General features: G+C 34.9%; 4 protein-coding genes across 5 annotated transcripts; 3 read left to right on the top strand and 1 right to left on the bottom strand.

Annotated features, from left to right (window-relative positions):
- Positions 1-4335: 4335 nt before the first annotated feature.
- Positions 4336-6480, top strand: LOC109006851 (stress-related protein-like). Its single transcript, XM_035693115.1, has 3 exons — positions 4336-4590; positions 4794-5030; positions 5796-6480. The coding sequence occupies exons 1-3, from the start codon at positions 4561-4563 to the stop codon at positions 6255-6257; spliced, it is 729 nt and encodes a 242-aa protein (XP_035549008.1). The 5' UTR covers positions 4336-4560; the 3' UTR covers positions 6258-6480.
- Positions 6481-9410: 2930 nt separating this feature from the next.
- On the bottom strand, positions 9411-11208 carry LOC109006755 (REF/SRPP-like protein At3g05500). Its single transcript, XM_018986130.1, has 2 exons — positions 11137-11208; positions 9411-9917 (listed from the first exon to the last, which is right to left on the bottom strand). The coding sequence occupies exons 1-2, from the start codon at positions 11206-11208 to the stop codon at positions 9411-9413; spliced, it is 579 nt and encodes a 192-aa protein (XP_018841675.1).
- On the top strand, positions 11196-15989 carry LOC109006850 (ATP-dependent Clp protease proteolytic subunit-related protein 3, chloroplastic). The gene is made up of 10 exons (XM_018986263.2): positions 11196-11550; positions 12216-12317; positions 13096-13218; positions 13798-13857; positions 14391-14487; positions 14592-14665; positions 15030-15083; positions 15171-15254; positions 15343-15470; positions 15832-15989. Exons 1-9 carry the CDS (start codon positions 11266-11268, stop codon positions 15436-15438), a joined length of 975 nt encoding a protein of 324 aa, XP_018841808.1. The 5' UTR covers positions 11196-11265; the 3' UTR covers positions 15439-15470; positions 15832-15989.
- A 1570-nt stretch (positions 15990-17559) lies between these two features.
- LOC109006849 lies at positions 17560-21249 on the top strand. 2 transcript variants are annotated; one of them, XM_018986261.2, is made up of 7 exons: positions 17560-18095; positions 18775-18852; positions 18968-19110; positions 19252-19322; positions 20017-20112; positions 20277-20369; positions 20483-21249. In XM_018986261.2, the coding sequence occupies exons 1-7, from the start codon at positions 17622-17624 to the stop codon at positions 20563-20565; spliced, it is 1038 nt and encodes a 345-aa protein (XP_018841806.1). In that variant the 5' UTR covers positions 17560-17621; the 3' UTR covers positions 20566-21249. The 2 variants fall into 2 exon arrangements, 1 of the variants encoding a protein (XP_018841806.1); XR_004802222.1 differs by having other exon boundaries at positions 17596-18095; positions 18766-18852; positions 20483-21248.
- Positions 21250-21420: the final 171 nt, after the last annotated feature.

Below are 21420 nucleotides of genomic sequence, written 5' to 3'. Positions count from 1 at the left end.
TGTTATAATGCTCATAATTTATACAACTCACTTTACTCCTTAACGTGACACCACATTGTGATGCAATATGGTTTATTAGAAAAATTAAAAAAACAAACATGAAATGATAGAGGGAATTCAAGATTTTAATCTTCATTTTTTTGTGTTTGTTAGTACTATTTTATTTTGAATATATATATATATATATATATATATATATGTTTAAGTTTTTTTTAATAAGTCACGTCAAGAGGACAAAATAAGAGGAATAAATGAGGAGGAATTTTCATGTAAAATATGAAGAAAGTTAATCAAAATAGTGGTCTAATGAGATGTTATAAATCATTTTTATTTTTTAAATAATTATAATAATTTTATTATATATATTAGGTTGTAAAATTATTTTTATTATAAATTAAATTAAATATAATTTCAATCAATTACTTTACTTTTAACGATATGAAATGACCTGAATCTATGACTTTACTTTTAACTTATCATATAAAGTAAATCATCTTTATCGCCATCCATCATCTCCCAGCTCTGTCTTGGATCCAAGCCTGAAAGCAGCACCACGCGTTCCGCTCTGCATATTCTTTTTCTTTTACGTGATGAACTTGCTTACTCCAAAATTCTCTGTATCTCGAGATTCGGTCCAATCTCGCTGGAAGCCAAGTAACATAATAGAAGGAATCTGCTGGAGATGGTTGCACTTGTCATCAAGGAATTCATGTATCATTCCTTCCCTTTTTTAACTGTTCTTGCATCGGATGAAATTCAGGAAAAGAAAATATATGTTATTGGGGTGTTTGTTTGATTCGTTCGTGTGGTGTTCATATTTCTTCAAATAGTTATCCTTAGGTTTCCTTAATTAGCTGATAGATTTTTCAAGAGGAGGGGATGTTTTGAAGTCGGATTTTCATGGCCTTGTTGATGGAAGGGATAAAACCAAGCACACGGGTTTAAAATTGTCACAGTGACACCCCATTTCAGTATGGGGAATGCACAGATGTACAAATGGTCACGAAGATGCAGCAAAAGAACACCACTTATATATAATGACTGAAAATGAAAACTTCAAAGTAGACGAAACATGAGTTTCTCAGTTTTTAAAATCCTAATTTTGGTGTAAAAATTTTATGTGTAGTTATTTTTGTGTACTCTTTATGCACTCCACTAATATAATTATCTGCATCAGTTTTTTTTTTTAATATGAAATTATTATTTTGGCCAATCACGCGTAAAAAATATATAAAAATGACTGTATATAATAAAACTCAATTTGCTTTTGGGAAATGGTAATACTATACATAGGTATGTAGTGTGCAGTTTTCAAGAAGTGAGAGTTATCATTAAAAAAAAGGATTGCTTTGGTCACAAAAAGATTACATAAAAGTAATTTTATAAATTAGCGTAGTTTCTTGTGATCCGTTAAATTTATTTTACAATAAAAATAATTGTACAATCAGACAAATCATATGAAATTATTTCAGTTTATCACAAATTGACGTAGTTTCATGTGATCTGTTATATTTACTTTATAATAAAAATAACTGTACAATCAGACAAATCACATGAAACTACTTCAGTTTATGAAATTACTTTTGTATAATCTATTTGTAACTAAAATATTTCTCTGAAAAAAATAATTTTTTGTTGAAATTTATTCAACTTTTTTAGAATGAATATGCGAAAGTTGAACACTTCAAAGCTGTAAATATCCTTTATATATTGAATGAGTTTTTTAGGTTCTCTTCGGTTAAAACGGGATACATATTCTCCTTTTCCGGATTAAAACCCTTGAGATAATGGTATAATTGTAAGTGCGATGATTTTTACAATTATTTGTTTGGCCAGTGAGAGAACTGCTTGTTATGAAACCGCTTGTTAACAATTTCAGTGTTTGTAACTCTGCATTACTTTGGTGTGAATGCTACCATATATTTGTTTAAATTCCTTGTTGTACAAAACTTTAGGATGCTCGTCGTGCTTACGTTCTACGTAATAGGATATACTGGCTTGACGTTCGACTGTTCGAGGGGTGAAAGTTGACAATCGAATCTTTGTAGAAGAAGTATATAGTAATTGCGAAGAATGCTTGTCGTGTTGACGTTCCATGTCATAGAATAGAGTAATATTAGGTACAAGTTTAAATGTATAAGTTTTTGTAAAACAGAGCCGCTGCTAAGCGGTCCATCTGTTTTTCAAAGAAAAGCAACCCTCCAATAGGAGGTCGCCACATCAAAAATTACACCATAATGAGGCTAGACTCATGCACACCGGATTGAATTGCAAAACATTTCACTTCATCTACGCACTACTTGAAGTCTTCATCTTAAGCCCGCATGCGTCGCCAAGCAAAGTACTACCACCAGCATCTGCCGCCACCAGTTCACCACCTTAAGGCCGTCGTTTTGAGCATAATTTTTCTTCTTAGAACTTTTACCAAACACTTTCTGTGCATGGCATTTTCTTATGCTTCCAATCTGTTCACCTCTTTCTTCCTCACCAGTTTATATTAACACTTACAACCAAGCAGCAGATTTACACTTAAAGAATCTATCTAACACAACATTGCCCAACTATTGAGAATTTATCAATTCACTCCATCTCCCTCTCAGATTCACAGCTCATCCCAAACGACAAAAATGGAATGGTGAGGAGCAGTTGGGCGTGAGGTGCCGAGCGGACTGAGAGAGGAAAAGAGACATGAAACTGAGAGAGATGGAGAGGCCTTAACTTAGCAGACCCAATATTCATACTTTATCAGACCTGCAAAAGAATTACGAGACTAGCAAATTCCTGTGTTCCTCCAGTTTCTCAGCAACCAAACAAAATGATTATATCCAAACACCAAATAAAATACATAAACTACGGGAAAATCTAAGTCACAGAAGCTGAAATAGAATTTTTTTTCCTTAATATTTTCATAAACAGCAATCAGAGGCAAAAGAAAAAACATAAAATAACATTCAAAAAGTTGAATTCTTGAACGAACATAAGAAGAAATATATAGAGATTTTCACATACTTGTCGGAAGCTAAAAATAAAAATTAAAAAAATGTTCTCTGATCAAGAACTTTCTGGATTCTTTGAAAATCTAGTTTAATGCCCTTTCTATGGTGCCCTCTGTTTAAGGAGATCCCATAATTTTCCAATTTCTCATCTTTACACTATCCAAACAACATCAACAATGTTTAGAGCTCAAGCTTCCTCCTCTGCTTTCGGCACTTCATCTTCAACCCCTGAATTTGGTACTCCGTATTCGATGAGAGAGATTCGGGATGAGAGATGAAAATAGAATAAATCGAGAGAGAGAGAGGGGGAACCAAAGGCCTTATTGGCGGCACTGTGAAGTCGACGACGTGCGGCATGTTGTTGGCGCTATTGGTTGGGGTGGTCTATTGAAATGGGACAACGCTGTTGAAGTGTGATGAGGATCAAGTGAGAAAAAGGGGTCTCCAATTAGATCTAGAAATTGATTTTCCTTCATGCCACCGTCTGGGTCGAGCTCCGTCGAGGGGTCCAGTTGCCGACGAGATGAGTGTGGGGTCGAGTTCCCTCCGAGATGAGTGGTCGAGATCGTTTGGGAATGGGATGGAATGTATGGAGGGGAAGACGAAGAAGTGAGGGACGACTGTATGGAATCTCATATGGTGTAGGCAAACTCAAACCAAGTAAAATAAAATGCATATGGCGCCTAACTATTGGAGGGTTGTTTATTGAGGAATAACAGCTTGACCGGTCTACAGGTTTTCCCTTTCTAAAAATATAAGTCCCATCAAGAAAAAGTAGTTTTTTGCAAATTTTTCATAGTAATGCTCACTTTTTTTTTATAAGGGATTTACGTGAAATTTATACATTTGAGACTTGTATATATCATTTCTCTATACAATATGCTTCACTATGCTTCACATTGAGGGGTGAAAGTTGAATCTGCTAACTGCTAAATAATTCAAACTCCTTTATGAATTATCGAAAATGAATATTATCATAACATACTTGAGAATATTCTGATAATTTTATCTTCTTTTTTTTTTAAGTTTTGGAATTTAATTTTCTTAATATCTTTTGATGATGTGGTAAGTAAAGTTTTTTTTCTTATCAAATGTGTGATATATAGATGATGAGTAAAAAAATTCAATAAATTTAAAAAAAAATTTTAAAATTTTTTTATAAATAAATAAAAATGAGCATCAAAATTCAATTTCAAATAGACACCTAACCCAAAACAGTTTGAAATTTGGAACACTCGAAGAAGTCCAAATTCTAGAAACGGTAATTTCCCTAAAATAAATGCCAAAATTTATTTACTTCAATTAAATTTTAATATTTAATATCAAAGCAATTTAAAGCCGAACCGCATTCCTCAGTATCCTGATTCCTCAGTCCTCACCAAATAACTTCACCGCGCTGTGAACGCAGGTTCGTTCGTTCACAACGAGATTCGTGCCACTTATTGCCAGATTTCTTTCCTCTTCTTATATAAACCTCATCCCTCCTATACCGGCAAACGTTAACCTAGTCATCTCTCTCTTTCTCTTATTCACTCGTATATTTTTTTTTCTTAGTTGCTCGATCATGGAAGATTTGAGATCGCAGGCTGAGAAGGTACGAAAGTTCTCATTCGAACATAAGTATTCTTTTGTCTTTTTTTGCTTTTAGTTTTCGAATCGTGCAATTGCGTTTCTGATTTTGTTTTCAATCGAGTTTCTATGCTTCAATTAACGAACAAGTTATGATTTTTAGATTTTACGCAAAGAGGCTGACTTGGTTTTCTTTTTTTGGTGGGGGGTTGATTTTTGTGGTGGAAGAGAAAGGAGGAGGATGATGGGGAGCAGAGGCAGCTGAAGTACCTGGAGTTTGTGCAGGTGGCAACAATTCACGCCATGATGTGCTTCTCGAACCTCTACTGTTACGCAAAGGACAAGGCGGGTCCTCTGAAGCCCGGGGTTGAGACTGTTGAGGGCACCGTCAAAAGCGTCGTTGGACCTGTCTACGACATGTTCCACGACGTTCCTATTGAGGTCCTCTTGTACGTGGACCGCAAGGTGAGTGCTCCTGCTCGTGCTTTTGATTTCAATGAATCACAATATTCTCACCATAGATTTATATAAACTCGTCGGGTTTGCTATCCAGTTACTTATTATCCGGTAATTTTGAGTTTAGTAGAAAATTCAGTTCGGGATTGGAAGTAGGAAACTTTGAAATTGTTGGGATGGTTTTGGCTTTTGAGGGTGGCGTTTCTTGTGACTGATCAGTAACATCTTTTCTATTTTAGCATGTTTCACAAGAGAAGTGATAAGTTCACCAAGAGATATCACAAAAACAAAATTCATAATGTGGTTAGATGTGAAACACTAGATATTCTTCACATTAAAAAGAGTTTTACAATCTGATCTACTACAACAAGTCATATCAGATTGTGAACTTTATTTTGTGAGATCTCTTTGTGACTTGTTGGCTGTTCTTATCTCCTATATTTGGCCATCTAAAAGTCCAGAGTGCTGAAATAGCCATGCTGGTCTCAGAGGCAGATGATGTACACAGTCCCAGCCCATTCTACATACTCGAATTCTATTAAGAAGCCTCTCTTTTGTCCATTTTGACATCTTTCCTGCTAAATTAAGGGCTTCTTGGTATGGTGAAGAAATAACTATCATCTTTGATCTTCTTGATGTGATACTGATTAGTTGTTAAGAGCCTTTTATTGGTAATTGGGCCCTGGAGATTTCTTTTTTTTTTTACATCTTCATCTTGCATTTTCTCAAAATGAAGTTATATTATTTTAGTCTATTGATCCCTTCTCATTGCAGGTCGGGGCGTCTGTGACTGAATTGGACCGCCATGTGCCTCCAATCATCAAGCAAGCTTCTTCCCAGGCCTTCTCAGCTGCTCAAAGCGCCCCAGAGGTAGCTCGAGCTGTTGCCTCCGAAGTTAAGCGTGCTGGGGTGGTGGACACCGCTTCAGGTATTGCCAAATCTGTTTTAACCAAGTGCGAGCCAACTGCTAAAGATCTATACTCCAAGTATGAACCAAAAGCAGAGCAGTGCGCGGTGTTAGCTTGGCGCAAGCTCAATCAGCTGCCCCTCTTCCCCCAAGTGGCTCAAGTTGTTGTCCCAACCGCAGCTTATTGTACAGAGAAGTACAACCAAACAGTGCGTAACACTGCAGAGAAGGGTTACAGGGTTTCGTCTTACCTGCCCTTGGTCCCTACAGAAAGGATTGCCGAGGTTTTCAGGGGTGCTAGTGCTGAATCTACTGTGGCAGCCCATTGATGGTGTGGTTTTCGCTTGTTTAGGTTTGTGATGACATGATGTTTTTTATGCGTAGTTGGACGGTGTAATTAAGGATTTTTCGATCTTTTTGTTGTTCTCTTTTCGGGATTGCATGTGTTGAAGATGGTACGAGACTGCAACCCTTCGACCTTGGTTTCTTGTCGTCTACTATGTTTTTTTCCAGCTTTGAAGATATTACCGAATCATCTGATTCATCATCGCAGTCCCTTCGATCACCTTTGGTATCGGTAGTGCCCCATGAGCCTGCAGTCGACTGTTTCGACACCCCCCTCCCCCCAATAAAAAAAAGTCCATTATCATTTGCATCTGAAGTTTCCATAAACTCGGAAGAATTCCTTGGCTTGAAAAGTTGTTGCCAAGCATAAAAGTCCCTATTTTTTACGTTATTGACCAGAAAAATCGCAGAGCAGCAGATTGGATTTGAAACAGCTAACATTTTGCTTGTGATTCATTTTAAAATGACAAATGATAGTTGCAGTTATATTGTAATTGTAAGTGCCAAAGCGTCGCTTAATTATTTAGAAAAAAATAAATAAATATAGAAATTACATAAAAAAAATTAATTTTTTAATAATAAATTTTATTATTTTTTAAAACGATTATATGTCGTTTGTACACTTTATAATTATACGTATTATTATTTTTTTAAAATAAACTTTTGGTACGTAAAGAGAGTCATGTTCATCTGGCCATCTTTGAAGATGTTTGCTTCTGCTTTTTCCTCTGTAGATGGTGTGAATCAGCATTGCCAACTTCTCTGTTACCCACCATCGAATACTTTTTGGTATACTCTCGTGAGTGATGAGAGGGGTTGGCTTAGAAACAAATCTCACAAACTTTAGATATGAGTTTGTATGCAGACAATACTAACAAGAGAAACAAGATGTTGATATTGATTGAGTCTTTGATGCCATTATTATCTCTAACAATAATGCCATCGATGATGATAGAGATTTTGATGAGTCTTGTTGTCCATTATCTCTAACAATGATGCCATAGAGATTTTGACTCGAGACTATATATAATGGACAGTGCTATTGAGACCGATATTTAATTGAAGGAAGTGTACCGATAAGTGCAAATGTATTTTTTTTTCTTTTAATCATTTTTACTCAATTTTAAATATTTTTTAAAAAATCAATTTATTAATATTCACTTTCTTAATTATTAAATAAAAAAAATTAAAAAATTCAAATAAATAAAAACTCTATTAGTCACTTTTATCGGTTCAACTACTATTTTTCATATTGATATCTTTATGGTCTCAAAAGAAAAAGAAATTATATCCTTTGAAGTGAAGGTTGTTGGTTTACATTATTTTCTACCTTTCCAAATTCCAAGAGAAAGCTCAATTAAAATAAAAATAAAAAAGCAAGATGTTGATAGAAAATAGTCAAGAGGATAAAAAGTACGTACTGATGTAGCCGAATGAAAGTGAAACGCATGAAACGACTTAAAAAAAATAAATAAAAAAAAGAAGGTTAAACCTTATCTCTTTGTATAGGAAAATTTTGGTTCTAAGTGGATTTGTGCACTAATACGCACACTAATATTAAGGTGACAATGTAGATTTAATGAAACAGTATGGATTTGAAAATGAACATTTGATAAAATAGTTCGCATCAATATTGATACACATATTAGTCTGCGAATACATTTGTACATAGAAGAGCTCATTTGTATAAGCTAGCTAATTATTTATTTATTTATTTGGTGAAGCATGATGAAAAATTTTATTTACAAGTTGGCGTGGATGTCTTGTGGATCAATACTAAGTGTACATCAAATTAGAAATATTTCAAAATTTATATTTTTAAACGTCTCTTGAAACTAATTTATGTTATATTAGTGATGCGAAGGTTGTCTTTCGCACTAACTTTCAAATAGAAAAAATAATAAGCTAGGCAAATTATATGAGAAAAATGATTTGTACAATCATAGCATAACCTTGAATAATCCCTTCGAAAAAATAGACATACTTGGTCTAAAAAAATCTTACTCAATAAAGTTTGCACATTGACATGGGTTAATATAATCTGTTAGATTATAAAGTTATTTTTATTATAAAATAAATCTGACGTATAATATTAAGTTATGTTCGTGTGTAAATTTTCTTATGTAAAATTTGTATAGACCTAATATTTCTTTTGAAAAAAATGGGACACATTCTCTAACTAGGTATGACTTTTTGTATATTATTTTTTTAAAAGCGACTGTACGACGCTTACTAATTCCATAACTGCACGTAATATTACTCTTTTAAGATAAATTTTTAGTAAGTAAAGAGAGTCATGTTCATCTAGCCATCTCGAAGATGTTTGCTTCTGCTCTTTCCTCTGTAGATGATGTGAATTAGCATTATCAGTTGCTCTGTTACACCCATCGAATACTTTGTGGTATGAGAAATTTTATTTACAGTCTTGAGTGAGAGATTGCGTGTGCAGTCTCATTAATAAATGAGAGTAAAAAGAAAAAATATATCATTTTAAGAATAATATTATTATAATTTTAATTTTTTTTTAAATATAATTATATGAGCTTGTATGAACCGTCTCTATTTAAAGATTATATGTAGATTTCGTTTGTATCCGTAACTCATCTCAACCTAGCTCAATTCATTTTATCTCATCATTATAATTTTTTTAAATTCACACGTAAAATATAATAAATAATTTAACTTTTTTAAATTTCTACATAAAATATAATAAATAATTCAATTTTTATATTACTATTTATAAACTATCTCAATCAATGTTAACTTATCTATGATCTGAAACTAATTTACTCTTATGGTATACTCTCGGGAGTGATGAGAGGGGTTGGCTTAGAAACAAATCTCACAGACTCTCGATATGAGTTTGTATGGAGACAATTCTGACAAGAGAAACAAGATGTTGATATTGACTTTGACTCTTGAACCTTTGATGCCATCCATTATTATCTCTAACAATAATGCCATCGATGATGATAGAGATTTTTACTTTTGTCTTGTTGTCCATTATCTCTAACAATGATGCCATACAGATTTTGACATGAGACTAGGTTGTGTTTGGATGTTGAAGTAAATTGAGTTGAGTTGAGTTGAGTTGAGATGATAAAATATTATTAGAATATTATTTTTTAATATTATTATTATTTTGAGATTTGATTTCCATTGGTAAGCAAAGGCTCTGGTTCAGCACTAGCGCCCCTGAAAACCTCGGCAATCCTTTCTGTAGAGACCAAGGGTAGGTAAGGCGAAACCCTGTAACCCTTCTCTGCAGTGTTGCGCACTGTTTGGTTGTACTTCTCCGTACAATAAGCTGCGGTTGGGACAACAACTTGAGCCACTTGGGGAAAGAGGGGCAGCTGATTGAGCTTGCGCCAAGCTAACACCGCGCACTGCTCTGCTTTTGGTTCATACTTGGAGTATAGATCTTTAGCAGTTGGCTCGCACTTGGTTAAAACAGATTTGGCAATACCTGAAGCGGTGTCCACCACCCCAGCACGCTTAACTTTAGAGGCAACAGCTCGAGCTACCTCTGGGGCGCTTTGAGCAGCTGAGAAGGCCTGGGAAGAAGCTTGCTTGATGATTGGAGGCACATGGCGGTCCAATTTAGTCACGGACGCCCCGACCTGCAATAAGAAGTGATCAATAGACTAAAATAATATAACTTCATTTTGAGAAAATGCAAGATGAAGATGTAAAAAAAAAAAAAAAAAAACAGAATTCTACAGGGCCCAATTACCAATAAAAGGCTCTTAACAACTAATCAGAAAATGCAAATGCAGTATCACATCAAGAAGATCAAAGATGATAGTTATTTCTTCACAATAACAAGAAGCTCTTAATTTAGCAGGAAAGGTGTCAAAATGGACAAAAGAGAGCCTTCTTAATTGAATTCGAGTATGTAGAAAGGGCTGGGACTGTGTACATCATCTGCCTCTGAGACCAGCATGGCTATTTGTCAGAAACAGTTCTTTGGTGAGGAATCAGGATACTGAGGAATACGCTTCGGCTTTAAATTGCTTTGTTGTTATAAAATAAATTTTGGCATTTATTTTAGGGAAATTACTGTTTCCAGAATTTGGACTTCTTCGAGTCTCCAAATTTCAAATTTATTTTAGGGAAATTTTCAAAAGATCTCTGACTCTATGAACTTTGTGAAATAGTGAAATGTCACATTTTGTTTTACGTACCACATCATCAAAAAATATTAAGAAAATTAAATTAAATTCCAAAACTTAAAAAACATAATATAAATAATTAATAAGCATTTAGGTTCCTTTATCGTTTATCCCATCATTTAAAATATATCACTAAAATTTATTTTTTTTTATTTTATATATTAACTTTTATAATATAACATACATAAGATTTATCTATTTGTTCTTTGAAAAAATATTAAAAATATAATACGAATAATTAAATTTACTTAAGTAGAGAAATACTTTGATTTATAAAAACAATCCTTACAAAAAAATTATAAATTAATATGATTTGATATGTTACGTTAAATTATTCAATATTTTTTATTATAAAATTGATTAATATTTTATATTAAATTATATCAATTTATAAATTTATATTTAAAAAATCTTTTTATAAATATTAAGAAATTAGAAATAAACAGAATAAAGATGGAGGGCTGACCCGTTCAAAAGAGGATTTTATCTGGAAAAAGAGCCCAGCAGGATAATATTCTCTTTTTCTCATCTATTGGGGCATGTGATGTATCTAGCGGAATGACTATAGTTGGGCTGGGCTGGAGAGTTGGATTCTCCAAGTGATCAACAAGCCTGAGGTTCATAGGGCCCGCACATCCAACCCATAACTATGTTAAACTGGCCCAATGGAATCATCGATGACCCGACCCACCCGCCTCACTACTCCACCCGCTAAATCTCCATCACCAGCTTCTTCTTGCTTCTCGAGGCAGAACACCAACATTTTCTTTGATTTTCACCACACAACAAGACTGTAACACACACCCAAAAGCCGAAACTTATGGCCAGTACTCTTCACTTTCCCATGGCCTCTCCGCTCCCATCAGCTTCGACTTCTTCACAGTCCTTTAGACGAAGATATTTAAGGACCCCTTTTGCTGTAAATGCTCAAAACAAAGGCAAAGTCCCCATTCCCCCAATAAACCCTAAGGACCCGTTTCTTTCGAAGCTCGCTTCGGTGGCTGCTACCTCGCCCGAAACGTTTCTAAACCGGCCCGTGAACTCTGACACTCCTCCTTACTTGGACTTGTTTGATTCTCCCCAGCTCATGGCTACTCCTGCACAAGTATGCTCGTTCTCTCTCTCTCTCTCTCTCTCTTCTCTATACTTCTATATCTTGCGTGTATATACGTGTATGCTTGCAGGTCGTTATATTTTGGTTTAGATTGTATATATTTGCTTTGAAATGATTGAATTGTTGAGTATTTTATCGGGTTTATCTGATTCCATTATGGTGACGCATTGTTTCTGAAAAAAAGCTCCCATATGGATTTTCTGGTTTGCTTCAATTGGAAAACTTTGAAGTAGAAAATTTATGATATCTCTAGAATGTTCGTCTCTCGGGGTGTATTGGGGGTGGGGGCCCGGCGGGGGGGAGGGGGTGGTTGTGTGGGGTGGGAAATACATTATATGGATAAAAATAAGTTCCACTAAAAAATAAATTTTGAATAAGAACTTACCTTGAATAGATTTTGGCAAAACAAAAATATCATTTGAATGAAAATTGTACGAAGACTTATGCGAATTCTGAACATTATCAATTTATCCCCCAATATGGTCCCTCAAGTTATACGGGTGCAAACGTTGCTCTAGTTTAATTTTCATGCATAGTGTTGATTGAGCCAAGTTTTAAAGTTTATCTGCGTTCTAATTTGTTGTTGAGTGCTTTTTCTTTTGTTTTGATTTGTAGTTTTGCTTATTTGTTGGAATGATATCATCTGATTGAATTAGGTGGAAAGATCAGTTTCCTACAATGAGCATAGGCCCAGAAGACCTCCACCGGACTTGCCTTCTCTGCTTCTTCACGGGAGGATTGTTTACATTGGCATGCCTGTAAGTGCTTGAATATACCATTTATTGAAAAAAAGAAATTCCTGCCACCATCAAGTAGCCACCACTCAATTTGTTTGTTGGGCAAGCTGGTTTGTATTGGGGTGAGGTGAGGGGACATGAGGTTTATCACATTATTAACATAAAAAATGTTATTCGGTGTTAAAGTCCGGGGCGAGCCTCTTTTGGAGCGGTAGACAGATGGAACACTCATATTAACACCTGTTAAATTTATTATGGAATAAATTCTTCACAGATATCTTCTATGTTCTTTTGTGTACTTCAGAAATATGGTGTTTTTATGGTGAATTTTATTCTTTTTTAGTTCCATATAGTCACTTCAGAATTGTTTTGTTTAATCCATGAAAGCCATTAAAGGCACTTCACGTTAACTTTAACTTCAGAATTGTTTTAGTTCCATCTAGTCGCATCACATCAACTTTATTCCTCCAGTCTCTCTTGCTATCCACATTTGATATCTCATATGATATGGATAAGGGTAGGTGGTGTATGGGATCCCATATTGCTTGGGAATAAGAAGTTCTTGCACTTTATAAGATTCCAATGGAGCTCCAATTGTATCATTGACTAGTCTTTTTGGAGTATAGGCCATGTGGCTTGGGTCTTCCATTGGGGGCGTTACACCATGCTATTCGCTTATATGCTGTTAATGGTTCACATTAACTTTATTTTTCTAGTCTTATTTTTATGTATAAAGAAACTTTATTTTTCCAGTCTCTTTTGCAATTCATGCAACAATTTAACTATCTGTATCTATCAGTTGGTGCCAGCTGTGACGGAGCTTATCGTTGCAGAATTGATGTACCTTCAATGGATGGATCCCAAAGAACCAATATACCTTTATATAAATTCTACAGGAACTACTCGTGATGATGGTGAAACAGTAAGTTTCACACTAAATTCTACCATGTAACACAGATGAAATGTGGTATGTTTAATTTTTATTTGCTATAGATTAGGCATTGTGTTGCAGTATTTTAATTAATCTTGTCTAATATGTTTGAAACCCTCACTTATAAAAAAAATAAAAATCGTTTGAAACCCGGTCCGTGTGAAGCTGTCTTGCTTGCAATATGGTTTTGTCACTTTAAGGTAGGGTGAGTTTGGATAACCAATCTGTTTTTTGTGATTAGAGAAAAAATGTGACAAATGTGATAAAAAATTATGTATTATTATCAAAAGCAATATATGACCATTTGGGTTGTCTCAATTTGGAACTGTCATGAAACCCTAGAGTCAGGAATGGCAAGATGGGACCTAAGTAGATACCTCTAAGCCAATCAGAGGAGGAATATCTTGTACAAAGGAAAAGCCAGCCTTGAGGGTTACATAAATCCTAAACCCAAGACGTAGCCAATTGGAATTTTGTGCTGTGTTGTGTATTTGTAAATTTTTCCTAGGCATTTTCTTCTTAATGCTTTCAATCCATTAATCTAATCAAGTTAAACTGCTTATCTTTCAGGTTGGGATGGAGACAGAGGGTTTTGCAATCTATGATGCAATGATGCAGTTAAAGAATGAGGTGAGCTTCTTTTCAAATTTCTCCTATTTTTCCTTCTTATGCAGTAAGCTGGTGATTGTGATTGTCGTAGCATGATGTGGCGTTGATGGTGATGTTACTTGGCAATTTGTAAAGTGGCAACCACAGTATAGGTTGGGTTGGCTGTGGGAATGGTGGCATTCCGGCAGGACTATAGGTGGTAGTTCTGTGTTGGTTTCTGGTAGCCATGGCAATTAAATTGATGTGGTGGTGGTGGTGATGAGATGGAAGCAATGTATAGGTGATAGCAGTGGTGGGATGAGCTGCTTCTTTCATAAAAGTAACCTAAACGAGTCCCATGTCTATAAATGTCACCCCTCTAATGTACCCCTTTTAGGCTGTAAAGGAGTTTTGTATTTAACACAAAGTAGATGGATTATAAGTATTTTCTGGATGTCTGAAATGTTTACATGATGTTTTTACTTTTTTCATTGTTAGACTATGAAGTGTGATTTTAATAGTTTCAAGTTTATAGTTTTTTTCTTCCTGTTATATAACCGTTGCTTGTTACACAGATACATACAGTCGCTGTTGGAGCCGCTATAGGTCAGGCTTGTCTGCTACTTGCAGCTGGATCTAAGGGTAAACGGTTTATGATGCCGCATGCCAAGGGTACGATGTAGTTGGCCTTTTTAATTTGTGATGTGGTCTTTCAATGCTTCCATCCTTTCTTCTTTTCAATGTCGTATCAAGTGTCCGCTTGAATTCTTTTTCAGCCATGATCCAACAACCTCGTGTCCCATCATCTGGGTTGATGCCCGCAAGTGATGTTCTAATCCGTGCAAAAGAGGTAGTTACAAACTCCTGTGTTCTCTAACTTTCTATATAATTGGGGAACAAAGTTTCCAAGATGCATGGGTCAGTTTGTTCCTCTGTCCTTTATTATCCAAATACATTCCAATGTAGTACCTGGGCTAGCATCTTGTCATTTGATTTCCTTTATACCCCATTTAGAAGAGACAAAGGGAATCTTCATGAAGACCATGATCATGCGATTGCAGCTTGGAGTTTGAGCCTGTTGCGACCATTATTGTTTACCATGATAAGGAATTAACTGATTATGCGGAATCTTAGTTTTTGAGCTTTCCCATTGGAGTCCTCCCCCTTAATTCACATTTTCAGAAATTATCATAGCGTGCTAATTGCTTTTGCAGGTAATAACAAACAGGGACACTCTTGTAGAACTCCTGGCAAAGCACACTGGAAATGTGAGTATGATGCATTAGTTAGCTTTATTCATTTATTAAAAACTGGAAAAAATGAACTCACTCATCCAATAAATTCATCTTTTGTAGTCAGTCGAGACCGTGTTTGATAAAATGAAAAGACCATTTTATATGGATTCTGCAAGAGCCAAGGCATTCGGGGTCATAGACAAGGTAAGTTCTATCATATATGTTTCTGTAAATTGTCTCACTTGTCACTCTGTTTGGGTCTCCTGAGCTGATGCTGGATTACTGGGTACAGATTCTTTGGCGTGGTCAGGAAAAGATAATGGCAGATGTTGCCCCTCCAGAGGACTGGGACAAGGGTGCTGGCATCAAAGTCGTAGATGGGCTTTAATTTGTCTCTGGGCAGATATGTGGCTTCTGACTGTGAGTAACTTTAACTTTGATATTTATTGTCTAGAAAATATAAATGGCACTGGTAATAAACTTAAGAGTACTGCTACATGTGGAAGATGCATTCGCAGAACATGGACATTTCATTCAGCTGAGAGGATTTTCCTTTTTTTGGAAGAAAAATTTCCATCTCTGTGGTGCAAAATCTAGGTTGTATAATTGATTGTCCTGGATGGTACTGTCCTGATAAGATTTGAAATTTGAGTATCCGCTATTTCTCTACTTCAACAGGCTTCCTGAATGAGGAAAGGTGTTGACATATATACATATATAACTAAAAGAGTGGAACAGTAATCATTGGAACTGATCGATCTCAAGAACATTGTTTTTGCAGGAAATATGAAGTATGGCTGCAATGGACCCTTTAGCCGGATATGATTGCCAATTCATGTGCAGTCTGCAGCTTGATCCTTGTGAACAATATTCAGCTGCTCAGGGACTTCATCATATATTACATTTCTGTTCTGCATTGATTGCAATCGGGTGGCTTTTAAGTTCTACATTAATCATCTGTACAACCTTATACATTATGATATGATCAAGGTTTTTTTTTTTTTTTTTGAGGCTCAAATACACGATCTCGTTATACTTGAAACAATTTCGTTCTCGTTTTTAGAAAGTATGAGAGCAAATTTTCTTAAAAGTTCTTTTGAGGCAGGATTGAACCCATGTTCATCCTTTTTTTTTTTTTTTTTTTTTAAACATGATACCAAGATGGGAAATATTCTAGCCACAAATAGATTACACAAAAATAATTCTACAAACTGATGTGGTTTGTCAGATTATAAAGTTACTTTCATTGTAAAATAGATTTAATGAATTAGATAAAGTTACATCAATTTATAGGATTATTTTTGTGTAATTCATTTTGCTCGGTGGATTTTCACTTTTTAAGTAACCCAATTATTGAATTATAAGAAATTTGCAATTTAATTTTTTTTATTCATTAATTTCTAGAAAAATGCTAGGATGTCCGATTTGAGCTTTTTTTTTTTTTTTTTTTGCCGGCTTGGGCATTTTATTTTTTATTTTTAGTTTTTTTTAATTTAGTGATTAACAAAATAACAAAATATTATAAAAACTAGTTTTTAGCTTTTTTATTTTGTTTAACGATAATGAAAATTTTCTTAAAGTTGTTTCAACCTCTGATTGGCTCAGACAAAAACTTAACTAGAGATGATCTAAATGATTAAATTATAAAGTTCATAAGAATACGTTATGCGAAAAGTTAAAATCTTACAAACACAAGGGTTTAAAAATCTAATAAATGATTTTGAAATAGAAAATTTTATACACTATATTACCATTCTACTTTTATCTTACTAAGTAAGATGTGACATATTTATCACCATTAAATAATTATTTATTAAAAAATAATTAATAAATGTGCATCCCAATCTCTTGTCTATGCATTTCTGTTATAAGTTTATGAGTAATGTTAGTGTGTCTTTTTTTTTTTTTTTTATCCTAATCATGTCTCTTAACTTACTTAGTGTATATGATTTATTAAAAAAGTTTTAAGAATATATATTCAAAATAAAATGATGCTAAGAATATAAAAAAAAAATTAAATTCTAAATTCTCTATATATAAAGAATTTATATTTTTAACAAAAATTTTATGTGCAATACTTTTTTATATTCTTTGTAAACACTATTAATATAATTGACTGCATCAATTTTTTTAAAGTATAAAATAATTTTGTACATAAAGAATATACAAAAATAAATGTACATAAACAATTCTATTTTTAATAAGTCACGTAATATCACATAATCACTGATATCACATCAATATATAAAGTGAGTAGTATAAATTAATGGGTAAAGCTAGTGACCCTCAGTGCAAAATTAGTATTTTTTTTATATAATTTTTTTTATTCATATTTTTTTATTACTTTTAAATATTTTAAAAAAATAAAAAAATATTTTAATACATTTAAAATTACTTACATAATTACTAAATAAAAAATAATAATAATAATAACAAGCGGTAAAACTGAGCGATATAGTTGAAGCGGCAGAGTAGCTTTATTCTAAATTAATTGCATAATATCATTTCTCTGTTTATTAGGCATTTTGGTCTCCGCACGAGCAGAGGGAAACGGTGATACGAGAGAGAGGGATGGGCAAATGCTCTCTCTCAATGAGACTGACCCTGCTCTCGCTCTCGCTCTCCCTCTCCCTCACCCTCACAGCCTCGTTTTCTTCCTCGACGCCATTCTTTCACAAACCATCCTCCACTTCACTTTCACCTTCGCCATCTTCCACACCCAAAGCCACCCCTTCAGACTTGCTTTCTCTGCTCGGGCCCAAGTCCCAGTCTTCCACCATCGATCCCCTCATAGCCCAGGACCTCAAATCTTGCCTTAAATTCCTTGTTCCCTTTGCTCCCCCAAAACCCAAAATGGATTCTAGAAAGTGCTTGACTATGAGAAAAGACTTGGGTTCGATCCAATTTGGTGGAAGGAGTCAAAGAGAGGAAGATGAGCTCATTTGGTGGCCGCCCGAGCCGGTTCTTGAGCTGGCTCGGCTTGCTGTTGATTCCGGTGGTGACCCAGCTGCCATACATCGCGCCCTAGATCCCGCCATCATCACTGTCAGTTGACATTTTTTTGTTTGTTTAATTGTTTTCATGAATGTCCTTGTATGTACTTCCCTATGCAGTCTACTTGGTAATATGCTTACTGTTTTATTAAGGTTTTGGTTCAGTCTCAATTGGGCCAATGCCAAATATATCCTAACTTGTTGGAATTTTTACTTAAATATTTGGTCTATATGTATTCGTTTTACCGGCGTGCACTAAACTTTCCATGTGATATAGGAACATGATAGGAAAATTACGGGGATCTTTTTGCTTCTTCTGAGATTGTTTTAAAATGTGTGCAATTTGAAGATTTTTGCATTTCCTTTTCTAAACTTTGTGATTGCATAGGACTGGATGCCTTTTATACGAATTGCGATGCTATGATTTCTGAGATTGATTTTGATTGTTAGAAGTGTTGACCGTGAAATCAAGTAAATTATATATGATAAATTTGATGTTTAAATTTCGTTGAAAAAGCGCCATGTGGAGAGAGGGCACGGCTTCAGATTGTTATGCTACAATTTTATGCGATGCAGTGTTGCCATTATTTTATTAGTAATGTTGGCAATGTTCGTGTGTCTTGCATTGAAATTTGTTAGACATAGTCTTTTTGTTTGTCTTGTAGAGTGCTTAAACCTCAAATTTGTTATAGAGTGTTGATGAGTAAAACATATTTTTTTAGATGTAATAGGTTCCTGATGTTGAAAGATCAAAAGAATGCCGATGTGAGCTGACTAGAACACCGTATGGGAGACGTTTTATAAGCGAGGTTTGTATCACAGGAATAATGTTTTAGCTGCCTTAATACGTCCTATTTGTATCACAGGAATAATCTTTCATGACCTTTTTCCAGAGAGTTGTAATATTTTGTTGTCAAATGGCAGGATTTAAATTCATATTTGGAATTTTTGTTTAAGATCATTGTTGCCCGGGGCCCAACTATAGGGTTGGACATATCCCTTGATCGCTATGATTTCTTTCACGGTCACCTTTTTCTTGCAATAGATACTGGAAGACTTGGTATATTGTAAGTTGTTATTATCCTTGTCACACAACTCTTATAATGTTCAGTGCCAATTATGCTGCAAAAGAATTCGTCGAAGGGGTGGAACGAGCTCACATGCTATCCTCGACGCTCTTAATGACATTAGAACTCTATGTTTGACAGGTTCCATGCTAAAGAATACCCAGCATATGATAAAGAACGTTTTCCATACAATATGGGCTATTGTCAAATAGGTAATATTTACTAAATAACACCATCACATGTTGTTTTATACCATTTCATTACATTTGTCTCTTTCAGATTCTACATCTTATTACCCTGGCTTGTTTCTTCTTTCATACTTTATTTCTTTGGGCCTCTTCTTGTGTTCTTAATGGAGCTTGCCTAAATGACTTTCTTGTGTCACTTTTTAGCTCTTTATTTTGTAACTAGGTGTATGCTGTTTGTATACCTCCTGTGTACTTGGACTATGCCTCTTTACTACCATCAATAAAATGTTATTTTACTTATAAAAAAAAATATGTTCAAGACATTAAACTTCTCTCTTTCACTTTCTACCAAAACTAATACATTGCACCATCAAACTCTCCACACCAGTCACGAGTTTTTCTTCATTCCAACTGGAAAATAGCACCCTTTGTTCAAATCTGACAGTTAAGATGGCGGAAGACAGGTGATGTGGCACAATGTTGACCATTGGATCTTAACAACAGGTATTATATGATAGTCAACAGTAACTGGAGGGTGCAATGTGTCAGTTTTGGTAATTTTGAGTGCAAAGTGTAAAACACCTTATAGTTAGAGGTGAAAAATGTGTTTTAGCCCTTTAATATTCAAACTTTAATAGGACAGTCGACTTGGAAAGTTGACTTGGAAATTCTAGCACTTACAGTGCAAGATTGTACTAATATTAATGTTATCATTTAGGGTCTAATGTGAAATATGATGATTCAATGAACTTGCGAAATATTCTCTGGCTGGCTCCATTGCCTAGCAATTTGTCTAAAGCTTGGGTGGCACCAGGTACCTTTCCCAACTTATCCAAAGTTGTTAAATGTTTAGCTTGGGGGGTGGGTTGGATGTTTGAGGAAGATGCATGTTTAATTTCTTGAAGTACAAAGAAAGCACGCAGACTCTCTTCCATCACCAGGTATATTTTATTTGGCTTTCATAAAATAATTCCACAGGAGTCCTGGTGGTGCTGGATGCCTACCCAGAAGGAGTAATATATAGAGACCTCATACCTGAATATGTACGCAATGCAAGGACAATATATGAAGGTCTGGCCTTTCATTATATTTTCTGCACTACTAGGTTCCTGGATATTTAGATCAGTTGCTTTTATATGATTTTGAAGGATCAAAATTAACACGACACTGTTGGTGCTGGCCAGATGACCTTGGGGATATTGTAGTTGATGTCAACTACTTGAATGTAGGAGATGCGGTGCCAGATTATCAAATTTTTATTTGTTGATGTTCTTCTCGAAACAACGCATGCGATTCCTGCATCATATGTTGGATTCTACTATTCAAAACATGCCAACATACTTCACATAGCCTTGCCACCTGTTTCTTGTTCTGTAAGTTGATGCCCTGCTCGCTCTCTTCTGAAAATATATTACTAATGTAGTTTCTGACAGTTGAAAATAATCGCGACATTGGATGAGCTCCATGCGGCGGATGAGTCATAAGTCAGTCCAAATGATTGTGGATTATAAGATCCATAAACTCTCAACGTGGAGATGGCTTTGCTTTTCCCAAATCTTGATTCATGATCGGTGGCTTTGCATTCAAACAAAGCATACTGCAGGGCTGTATTCAGTACCTGTTCAGTATTGTTAGTGTGGAACACACACAAGTCAGATTCAAGGTGTAGTTCTGAATTGATTGTCCTGGGAACATTCATTCCTTCACAAATTATTATTCCCCAAGAAGTGTTGTGCCACTTGGGAGTCCCGGAGTCCTTTTTTTGTGTTTGTTTTCCTCTCTTTTTTTGTGTTTTATTCCACTCATTCCGCTATGTTAAACGGCTTGAAGGTTTTTTGGATGCAAGCTTATTTTCGTTAATGAAAAACATTGAGATAAATATTAGAGGAAGCTGCTGGCCTTCTTCAAATAAAGTTAAGTTGGGTGAATAACAAATTTGTTCTCTCCTCAGTTTGATGGCATTGCATTATACTGTTTATACTTTATTCCAAGATGTGAATGTTAGGGAATCATTGTGGTTGCTACTCATTTTCTAATGGATTGTGGCTGTGGAGAAGTTGAACAAGTTTGTTTGTGGTTTATATATATATATATATATACACGGTGCACGGGACTGAAGTTT

The sequence above is a fragment of the Juglans regia genome, chromosome 8 (assembly GCF_001411555.2).
Source record: "Juglans regia cultivar Chandler chromosome 8, Walnut 2.0, whole genome shotgun sequence".
Classification (NCBI taxonomy): Eukaryota; Viridiplantae; Streptophyta; class Magnoliopsida; order Fagales; family Juglandaceae; genus Juglans; species Juglans regia.
This window is presented reverse-complemented; position numbering and strand designations above follow the sequence as displayed.